Source organism: Chenopodium quinoa, unplaced genomic scaffold (genome assembly GCF_001683475.1).
Source record: "Chenopodium quinoa cultivar QQ74 unplaced genomic scaffold, ASM168347v1, whole genome shotgun sequence".
NCBI lineage: Eukaryota > Viridiplantae > Streptophyta > Magnoliopsida > Caryophyllales > Amaranthaceae > Chenopodium > Chenopodium quinoa.
This window is the reverse complement of record NW_018742484.1, coordinates 3,062,988-3,074,393: the sequence shown is the minus strand read 5'-3', so window position 1 is coordinate 3,074,393 and position 11,406 is coordinate 3,062,988. Positions and strand designations below refer to the sequence as shown.

Here is an 11,406-nt window from a genome sequence, read left to right as displayed (position 1 = left end):
TGTACCTCCTAAACTTGTAATTTCTCAACCCAAACCCAAGTTAGCAAATTAGCAAAGTACACTTTCAAAGTTCAAAAGATATTTGTCCTCTCAAGCTTAAGTGGGGGCAAAAAACTCCCGGCAAGCTTAACGCCAACCATGTTATCCATTCCTTCATTACTCTCTCCTTCAAATTCACCCCTTTCTTCATCTTCAACAATACCCTGTTTTCTCTCTCCTCAAAACCACTCAAATCTCCGCTTACCCACGGTTTCCTGCTCCAATCAAACCCAGAAAACCACCTTCATTTGCAAAAACCAGAAATGGGTTCCCGCTTTGTTAAGCGCTGGTGTTGCTCTTGCTTTGGTGGGTCCCGCCATTGCCGCCGATTCATCGCCGCCATTGTTATCATCAATTGGGCTTCATGAACCTTCCAATGCTCTCTCTCTCCCCACCTGGGCTGTCCACGTTTCCAGTGTTGCTGAATGGTGAGCAGGTCTCAATTTTGCCCCCCTTTTATTTGATTTTGTTGACTATCATTTTAATTGTTGTTATACTTGTTAATTCTATAGATTAGTTTCTGCAATTGTATAATGTAATTATATTTTGGAAAATGATTTATGTAGCCCTAGATATGTATTTGATGCTTGTAGTTAGCCCTTACGATTGCATATATATTAAAACTGTTTAATTGTTCATTGTATCGGGTTCGGATGATTTATACTGAATTGTCAATCTTTTTGTGTTTTTAAGGGTGATAGCAATGGCTTTGGTGTGGCAATATGGGGATAAACCTGGAAATGAATCTTGGAAGGGTCTCTCTTGGGGAATGGTAAGTTTGTTTAATATTTTATGATGTTGGGTATGAATTTATTATTGAAGCTGTCATAATTTCATAAATGTGTGTTTAACTATTGCAATGCTACAATTTGCTGTCAAACTTTGCTTTTAGCTATACTCCGTAGCAATGCTATGATGTTGTGTGCGAGTGATTTTTGTTACTGAAGCTTAGCTAAACTTGCAATTTGTTTTAGCTTCTGCAATGCTATGGATTTGGGTATGATTTTGTCATTGAAGCTTAGATTATTTTGTATTATTAACTGCTGCAACATTATTAGGCCGTTACCATTGCATTTGACGATGTTTGGTCTTGCAATCCAGCAATGACAGTATAGCCTAAATCTCTGATGTGATGATGTATGTATGTTTGTGTGTACCTATGAATTATGATATCGGCTCTGTTTGTTTGGAGGAAAGTGTATTCTTGGATATCTTTTTTTCCAACTTTTGGCATAGACTGGATGATAAGAAAGGAAAATTTGGATGGAAATTCTACTTTTCCAACTAGTGGAACCATTGCTCTCCAATTTGGAAGGGATGCTGCATTTTGTGTCAAATAGACCGGCAGCTTCTTGTCTTCTCACTTAACAACTAGATGGAGAGATGGTAGTAGTCGTTTCTCCACACAACCAAAGGAAGGAAAACCTATCTTCAATTGCGTTTTCCTTTGGGAAGTATATTTCATGGAAACTGTTTTCAGTTAAAATAGTTTTTGTCCAAACAAACGGAGCCATAGTGGTGTAGAATTAGTGATGACCATTGCTTTAAAGGGTATTTAGTGGTAATATGGAATATTAGGAAAATGTAGCATTGTCATAATCAGATGCTTAATAGATGAAATCAACTATGAAATTACGTGCTCCTCCTTAGCATGGCCTGTGATGTTTATGTATAAGACTCACCTGATAGGTTGATGCTATATGAAAATTGAACTTCTGACGAAAATTAATGTACACGGAAGGTACTAGGTTATCCATGATAATGGGTTCTATCGATTTCCTGCAAGGCTATGGATCACTTTAGTGATCAGGACATTCCCAAAGGCTTGTATATGAATGTTGATTTAGTTAGACCTCGTGCTTCTCTTATGTTTGATAGTGAATATGTATAAACGTGTCTGGATTTTAATCCAAGAAGTCCAACAGATCAAGCAGTATGAAGATTAGCAACAATATAACTGAAATCTAACAACATTATCTATATAAAGGAAGCAAGAAGTCAAGAACCCAATATTGTTAACATTAACTGATCTTATAATGTCATCAGATATATCTGTTTCTCTGTTTTTTATTGTTATGTATTGCATATGAAGCCTTTAGCTGGGAAATTTATGTGTTGTTCTTTAAATCCTGAAAGGATTTACTAGGTGATAGTGTGATATGTGTTGAGGTAGGTCAAAGTCATACCCATGGGCAATGTAACTCTAGCTAAGTTAGAAATCTTAGAATGATGAATTCCACCTATTCTGTAGTTGTACCTTGTATGTTCTATCTTGATGGAAATGATAGCTGGGTATTTGTAAATTTGAGTAGTATCTCATTCAATGTTACATGGTATGTGTTATGATACCATTTGTGATAGGGGAACAGGAACATGGGATGCTAAAGAGAATCTGGTGTGCCTGGAATTGTAGTGAATTATAAATATAAGCAAAAATACCCTTAATGATGCTGGCAATAGGGTTGTTGAACCAGGTCGCATTGTTCACCGAATTGAGACGCTTTTTGGAATGCTTGAATTCAGTTGTTGAATGAGGGTTTGTACCATGCTCTGTAGCACTAATTTCTCTTATAATGAGCTAAGAAGTATAGGCTTATATGTGAGCAGTGATGTAGTAATTTGGATGGTTGGCTTCGTCAAGTCCATTCAAACTTGTCATGGCACCAATAATTTTGGAGGAGATAGTAAGACAATCATGCTTTATATCTAAGGGCATAGTTGGAGTAAGGGTAATGCATTAAGGGGGTGATTAAAGTCAAACTAAGGAAAACGAAGATGAAAAGAGGTAGTTATTAGAGGGAGGAGATGGTGGTAAAGAGAATAAAATAGTGTTGGTATGAAGAAGAGGGAAGGATGGTAGTCGTCATTATGGGAGTAATAGGTACCCTCCTTTCTCATTACACTTCCATTAATTCATTCTCCAAGAAATTATTCACCTCTTTTGTTTCTGCTCAAAGGCATTATCCTCACTCCAAGCATTCCTTATGGTGTATAGCAAATTAGCAATCCTTTCATTCTTTACTCTGGCTGTTTGGGGCTTGTTAGCAGTTGGGGTAGTTTCCAATTTTCCATGTTTGTTCGTATTGTTTTGCTGTTACTAACATAACTACGAATAAAAAATTACCAAAGGACTTTAAGATGAATGAGCTTATAACTAGGCTTTAAGCTACTCACTGAGTCACTGTTACTAATTTCAGAAGACCAGTGGTGAGCTATTACCTGTCTGCATTGGTGATGCAAAATTCTAAGACTTCATTTAAAATCGAAAAGTGGATAAGTTGCTTGAAATAAAAAAAATTATATGTACATTTCAGTTACTCTTGTGACTCTCGTTCAAATTATTTGATTTTCCTTTAGATGCTTTGATATTAACTTACTGGTTGCCAATTACCGCCCTCTTATAAAATCTTGGACATTGATAATTGCTTAGGTACCCTTACTTGGCGGGGCAATGTGTGCATGTACATGGCATTTCTTTTACAATGCTGAGTCACTTGAGGTAACTATGCCTTTTTAAACATTGGCAATAAATTGGGAACTGCTCTGACTTCATTCTGAATGACACTAACTGATGACAGTTTACAATTTTTACTTCTGAATGTTTGAAGGTACTGGTGGCACTTCAAGCTGCTTTGACAGTTTGTGGCAATGCCACTATGTGTATTGCTGCCTACCGCATATACAAGTCACAGAATCGCCCAGAAAATTTATAAGATACTTCAACAGAAATAACATTTAAATATGTCCTGCAAGAATTGAATTTGAGGTATTTTTCTCTCATATCAATTAAACTGGCTCTTCCTGTAATATAATTCTCCTCTTTCCATTGTGCTGTATTTATATTTTTATGGAGCTGAAAATGACATTCTTGTTCCCTTTATCAATGGTAGTAGTTAATTTAGAAGTAGGAATGGATGCAATTGAGAATTTTACACATTTGTGTAATTTCATATTGAACTAGTCTAGTAACAGGCTTTTCTTTTCTTAATGTTTACATATGTAATTATATTTATTATAATTTGTGGGTCTTGATAGCAAGCTCTAGTACAAGATACTTCCTCCGTTCTATTAATATTGCAACAAGGATGAAATTACGCATCCCAAATCACATTTTATATGCTAAATATTTATAATTGTGTAAGAGTAAAAATTATAAAAAGTTGATATTGTGAAAGTATTTTATGAGACGAATCCAACAAGATCCCACATGACTATATTTTGCTTAACGTATATATCATATTATATGGTCAAACAAGAGTGATGAATAGTGCAAAAAGTCCATTGTTGCAATATTAATAGAACGGAGGAAGTACAATTTGCAGTTTGGCTGGGAACTCAGTCCTCTATTATATATTGCCAATTTATGAAAAAAAGTTGGTACGTAGTGATGTTAGGAGGCCAAGATACATGTATAGTAGGCTGATTGAGATGTTAGCTATATTGACATCTGATATTCAGAACTCATTAGCAATAGATGCTCTGTTTTATGGCCCAATTGGAATTGGCTAAACCAGAACACCTGCCATCAATAAGTTTGTATGGTGTGTTTTATATTCCTGGCTGTTTGATAGGTCTGGGGAAGAAATTATAGTGGTTACAATGCTGATTTCCTGGTATTTTTGTTCTAGGGAAGTGCTGGAAGGTTTTAATATGTGATAGTGCTGTTGAAAACAGTATAACCTGTACTAATTGTAAGTTTTTTTCGAGAGGACTAGTCTATCGTTGTGGAGCTGGAGAAACGGTGGACACTGGGGCAGATGTTAGCGATTCAAGTCTACTGATCTATAACTAAGTAACTGGGCTAATGTAAAGCAATATGATAGTAGTCAATTTCTCCAATGCATTTGTCCGATTTGTGATAGCTAAGATCCTTTCCTTACTATAAGCAACCCATAAGAAGGCATCACCTCAATGTTGAGGGCAATTCTTGGTATTCTGTAGTTGAACAAAAAATACTCCGTTTATTTTAGATATTAAGATAGCCATATGTTTATATTATTATCCACTGAACAAACAAACATTTTCTATGTGTCTTGAGGCAAAAAATGGAGTTAGTAGCAGAGGTAACTTCAGGGCTTTTGGTAGGGTGCTTATACGAAGTATTAGACTTGATGGTACGGAGTACTAAATAGCGAGTAAATTATATATCTACAGTAGCAGTTGACTGGCCTTCCGCAGGTTTTTTTTCAAATTTATTTTTAAGTTTTGAATAAAAAGACAAGGAAGAGAAGGAAAGGACTTTTAATCCTTACTGACTAAGGGAACTAGCTAGTCAAAAACCACATTATACATATACAACAATCATAAGAAAAAGAAAGAAAAAGAAAATTTTAGTACCAGTCAAGAGAAAGACGTATGAGATGGTTTATTTATTTTGACATTTTCACCAGAAAGAAAAACTTTCGGTTTTTGTTTTTTGTTCCTTCCTATCTTCCCCAAAAAAAAAAAAGTATGGGATAAAAAGTTTTAAAGAATACTATATTATATATTAACATGATCATAGAGCTCAAGTTTGCTGACTTTCTCTACATGCATATTGCCTTCATTTTTTCCGTTTTATGAACTAGTGTTATGTTTGGACAAATGGGTTGTTTCTAGGCTATTTCATGCATGTATCAGTTGAATTTAAGAATTGAGACATCTACAGATTGTGTGGATTAGTTATTGACAACTTTGAGGTGTTCTGTGCAAATCCTATTAAAATGGAGACTTTGACAAGAGGGATAGTTATAAACTGTCAAGGTTGACATGATATATAACAGTTCTTTTTCCTGATTGAAAATTTTAGTTTATTTGGTACCATTTATGGCAGTGAGATTGGACAGCAAAATGCTAATTATAGCCCCCTGATCTCACTGCTACTCCATCCGTCCTTTTTTATTTACCTAGTGGGTGAAGTTTTTGAATTTTTTGTTGAGGGGAGTTGATGAGAGAGAAGAGTGGTAGGACTGGATGTAAGGGTTGTGAGAGGAAAGTTGTGGTCCCCTACAACCATTTGTAGTATGGAGCAAACTAAATACTCTTAGGAAAGTGGAGCAAACATTAAGGGACGAACTCTGCCATTCTAATAGCTTGAACTCGAGTTTTCTCTTTAGTGACAGAGAAGCCAAACTTGTTAGATGTGGGAGAGGATTGTTTTTATTGAACCTATCGTGCATATCAGCATGTGCATACTTTATCCAATATGGAGCCTATGTTACTCAAACTACTCAAACATGAGCACATATCTATGTGTCAAATATGTCTAATGCCAAAAATTTATGACATGGAGACGTCGTTCTATAATTGGATCTGGGTGTCTGTGGGCTCAGCATAAATGGAACATTCTTGTTTTTTTGAAGACATTATGCATGAATTTTAATGTACAGATACATGCACACATATAGTCAATTCTTGTTAATGTCTCAAGTCCTTTTTTTTTATTCCTTCTCTTGTTCACATTTTCTCTTATAATTATGTGGTTCAAGATAGTCGAAGTGTTTGGGTGAGCAATGAAGTGTCGGGTAAGGATCCCACTCCCTTGTTTGACTATTGAGTGTCTGACATGGGTATAGAAGATAAGATAAAGAGTCGAAATAACATAGCATGGAGCATTGGCCATATAACTAATTCTAAAGTGTCATATAATAGTTTGTTGGTATTAACTTCTAGCCCGACGTGCGTAATAAAGGACTAGAATTCTGCTATAACTGGCAATTCGGACAAATAGGTTGTTTGGATTAAGTTTGAAGTCATGTTATTTCAGATATAGTTCAGATTTGGGTCAAGTAATTTAACTCATGTATCTTAATGTATCTTATTTTATTTGACGGGACGATTATTAGTTTTGCCAAATCTTATTTTACTTGATGGGATGATTAAGATTAAGATCATATCCACGCATGATGTAACTCTAGGGTGTTGTTTGGTCGGAGGTAAATAGCATTGGAAATTCTATTTCCTAGGAGATGGAAAAATCATGTGTTGTTTGGTTGACACAAATTTATCAAAGTGGGGGAAATGGAAATTCCAAAGGAAGTTGTACTTCCCATGAAACATGGGAAATAACTTACTAAGCCCTCCCTTGGTAAGTCACAATTCCTATGATTATTGTGGGGTTTACTTGCATTATTATCACTAATAATTTAATCTCTTTCTTTCTCTCTCCAAATTTGTTAACTTAAATAAAAATTATCAAGTTAACTAATAAAACATAGGAAATAAATTCCTAGGAAATCAAAGTTCCTATATTATCACCAAACAAACTTAAGTCAATTCCTAAGAAATGGACAAAGGAAATTACTTCCCATGAAATATAATTTCCTATGGAAATTCATTTCCCATGTCAATTAAACAACACCTAGATTTGTACCTAGACAAGAAGGTTATATGTCTTACATGTATGAGGCTATATTACAAAGTGGGAAATGGTTTAGAGCATAGTTGCATTAACATAAGCATATAATTTCCAAAAGGAGTCTGGGCTAATGATTATATTGCCGCGTCTGTAGACTAACTGTTTTTCTCTCAGTTATTTTTTTAAATATAATTATTAATCTTTGTGTAGTAGTTCAGTGTATCTCCTACGTCATTTGGTTTAAGTTTTTCGTTTTTTTTTAACTACTATGATTGCTTTGACTGATAAAACTTTGTGTATGTATTAAATAAGACTAGTTAGATTTTGTGTTTTATTGTTTTTACATAATTGGGAAAAAGTTGGATAGAAATTTGAAAGCAATTCCCAGTAAAATTCTTGGAAGAGTTTTTGGTCATGATTGCATTTTGACAAGATGCTCCCTTATTACTACTATTTCATAAAAAGGTGGGCAAAGAAAGGTGATCACTCACTGGATTGCGAAGGTTGTACTGTACTCTACCTATTTGACGGGAGTTTTATGGTTGAATGTTTTGTTTATTTAGGGGGCGCTTGAAATGGGATAATAAATTAAGGGGGTAATAAAAGTCAAATTAAATAAATTATAGTTGATTAGAGGTATTATTGTAAGGAGACAAGGTGTTTATGAATGAATTAAGGTTGTAGTGACAAAAGAAAAAGAGAGGGGTGGAGGAATCATTACCCTCAAAATGAGGGTAATAGGTTACCCACCCTCCCTTTAGTGTAACCTATTACCCCCAAAATAAGGGTAATAGTTTCCTTTCTTCACCTATCACCACACCATCACTATATAAATCTTCTTACAATCACATCATCACTAGCTCCCCCTTTTCTATGTTTACTTTAATTTTGCTTGGTTTGATTTTTACTACCCCTTAATTTAATACTCCCAATCCAAGCGCCCCCTTAAGATGAACTAGGAATCAATCAGGATTGTGTTTTTTTTTTTTTTTTTTTTTTTTTTTTTTTTTTTTATAATAATATACCCTTTATTGGAACTAATAATTACATAAACTTCCTTCAGATCCTTTTTATTGCTTCCCTTTTTTTTTTTTTTTTTTTTTTTTTTTTTTTTTTTTTTTTTTTTTTTTTTTTTTTTTGAGATTACATAAAAAGTTTCACACGAGAAAAACAAAAAGGATTAGAGGGAGTATAGTTGTTTCTTTTCTTAATTACAAATAAATAATATAGAGTAGTTAAATTTCTAAACATATCCTCAATTCCTCACTTCAATAGAGTGGTGGGAAGAAGATGGTGAGAAGACTATTTGGGTTGGGAGGGGTTCTAGTTTTCATCGGATTCTATTACTTTGCTTTTGCAAAAATTCTTTTATGTAGTAAAAATTCTTAATAGTACTCGGTATGAGGTATGACATTGGACGCGTTGGTAAGTAAGATGGAAATACAACAAAAATGAAAACACATTATAGGTACCATTGTTATAGATACAAAGTTTTAGTTCTACGTCCACAAAACATATACGAAGTAGTATTATTAGTTTATGACTAGTATCAGACTATCAGCTATAGTAATAGAAAGAGTTTTATCCCCGTATATAATGTTGTTGATTAATCTTACTCGTAAAGTCGTATATATTTATAAATTATTGACTTTATAATGCCTCACCTGAATGTATTCCTTGCAAAGAAATAACTCCACATGTAGTATTTCAGATGTTATGATTCGACATACTCTGTCCTACACATTGAAGCCAATGCAGAGTAATTTACCCCTTTTGTAATATGCTACCCTTTTTCACTTTTGATGCTTTACATCTGAGACACTCTCTTCTTCATTCACTGATACCTCAAATTACTTTCAGTGTTGGATTGGCTGAATTCTAGGAGATGTTTATAACCATTGCTTCCTCATTCTGTCTTCTTTATTTGCTACTCACTACTATGACATAAATAAAGTTACCTCCTTTTTAGGACCTCATTTTTAATTACACTATGCTGTAGGGTTGCCTCTTTTTTTCACTTCCTTTTCCTATTTTGTCTTGCTTCTTTACTACATCATCTCTTTTCTCTTTTTCAGTTACTGGGATTTTTTAAAAATGTTTTTCTTTTTTTTTTTAATTTTATTTTTATTTAAAAAATACAGTAAAATATAAAACAGAGAGATACGAAGTTTAGCAGTTTGGAAATGATTGTGGATCGAATCTAATTAATAAAATAAATTATTCTGAATTTAGGCGGCTTTTTTTTTTTTTTATGTATTGTAAGTGCCATTTCTAATTAAATTTTGGTAACATGCTAAAATAATAATTATAACAATACTTGTGTATATTACATATTTTTTTTCTTTGGTACAAACTAAAGATTTTACACCTAAGATGTTCAGGATCTTAGATCATGATACAAAGAGATGAGTTGGCCAATGAAAAAATTCTCTGAGTATTCTTTAGTCCACCCCTAAGCTAGCTACTCTTAAAAATAATACTAATGATTATTACATTAGGACTTGGGAATGCTAGCAGTCTAGCATACAATAGTTATATCATGAAAATTAGACTACGATTTTCTTGCTATGTCCTTGATCATTTTGGTGCCATGAGCTAAGAGGATTTGAATCTCTTCTGAAACTCAGAAAGGAGAGCTAGGTTTTCTTGTCGAAGGCGAATAGCTTTTTGCCTTAGCTGTTCATTCTGTTCTAAAATACTTCTGTTCTCTAAGTACAGCTTCAGGTTCTTTAGCTCCATGTCCTCCGTCTTCGTTCCTTCGTACCTTCTCCTGTTCCACCAAATCACACATTAATACCTTGTACGATGAAAGATCATAGCAAAGAAACCGAAAAATAATGGAAGAAGTAAAAATCTCTATGAGATTGTTTATGTTGTATCCTACTGACTGTAGAATTAGTACATGTGAAGATTGTGGAGAGTAGGTTGGTAGAATTCTACATCACAAATTGATACCATGTAGAGGACGTTGTTGTACTTTACATTATCTTATACAAGAAAAGGTTTGCATTTGTATTTTGTTGACACGTACCTTACGATGAGGCAATGGACTCGAACTTTGGATTTCCTTGAGGGTCGTTGGCCATTGCAAGGAGTCGGAGGAGACTGAAGCCAATCTTTTGCACTACACATTGTGTGATTATTAATTGAGCTTCTCTAATTAGTAGAGGTCGAGACTCGAGAGGGATCAACCAAGTGTGTATGGGAGAGGAAGATACTATAATGATTGGTGATGAGGTGAAGTTAATGCAAAACTTGATGGCGGTGGATTGAGGGGAGAAGAAGGGGGAAGGTGAGGTCCTTTAAATAGAAGGAGAAGTAGAAGTATGTACCAAAGTAGTGAAATGGTGGGCTAGGTTGGAGAGAGAAATGGAGTGATCTTTTGGGTTCTTGAATGGTAATGATGGCAGGTAGACTCATCATTACAAAGTTTGGCAACCTCATCTTTGGCAATTGCCACCCAAAGTGTTAAAAGCCTAAGAAAATGGAAGCATCGTTATTGCTCCATCTTCTTTCTTCCCTCCATTACGTTCTTTGACATCTCCTTATTCTCCCCCTAGGTTTGCATTATTTTTTTTTTTTTAATAGCGAATTGTTTTCATCCTATTTGAATTTAGTTGTTACATTAGTAGTTCAAAAATACATTATCGATATGGCAATGAATTCTAGATAGACCATATAGCTTTTTGAATTCGAATTATTAATGTAACAAATTGTCTTATAAAGTACTATCATTTTCAACATTATTCTTTGTGATTAAGAGCAACCAAAATAGCAAAGGTTATTTGATTCTTGTTAGTCAGTTCAAGTATAACATGAATTGAATTTGTGTTTTCAGTGGTGATCACAAGTCGAGCCAATTCATAATAACCTAAATTTAATAAGTATTTTAATTTCAAATAGTGAAGGCAATTCTTACAAAATTGACTCCGACGAAGAAAAACAACTTTGTGGGCTTGAATCTTTATCAAGGTAAGGATATTGCTTTAAGAGTTTCCCCTTAAGCTTCAGGTGTGGAAACTTTATTTTCG

General features: G+C 34.3%; 1 protein-coding gene and 1 long non-coding RNA gene across 3 annotated transcripts; one reads left to right on the top strand and one right to left on the bottom strand.

Annotated features, from left to right (window-relative positions):
• LOC110719395 (ycf49-like protein) lies at positions 1-4,051 on the top strand. 2 transcript variants are annotated; one of them, XM_021898325.1, is made up of 4 exons: positions 1-467; positions 733-811; positions 3,470-3,538; positions 3,648-4,051. In XM_021898325.1, the coding sequence occupies exons 1-4, from the start codon at positions 139-141 to the stop codon at positions 3,750-3,752; spliced, it is 582 nt and encodes a 193-aa protein (XP_021754017.1). In that variant the 5' UTR covers positions 1-138; the 3' UTR covers positions 3,753-4,051. The 2 variants fall into 2 exon arrangements, with proteins under 2 accessions (XP_021754017.1, XP_021754019.1); XM_021898327.1 differs by having other exon boundaries at positions 374-475.
• A 5,629-nt stretch (positions 4,052-9,680) lies between these two features.
• LOC110719391 lies at positions 9,681-10,950 on the bottom strand. Its single transcript, XR_002511083.1, has 2 exons — positions 10,407-10,950; positions 9,681-10,145 (listed from the first exon to the last, which is right to left on the bottom strand). It is a non-coding gene; the product is annotated as an uncharacterized LOC110719391 (long non-coding RNA).
• Positions 10,951-11,406: the final 456 nt, after the last annotated feature.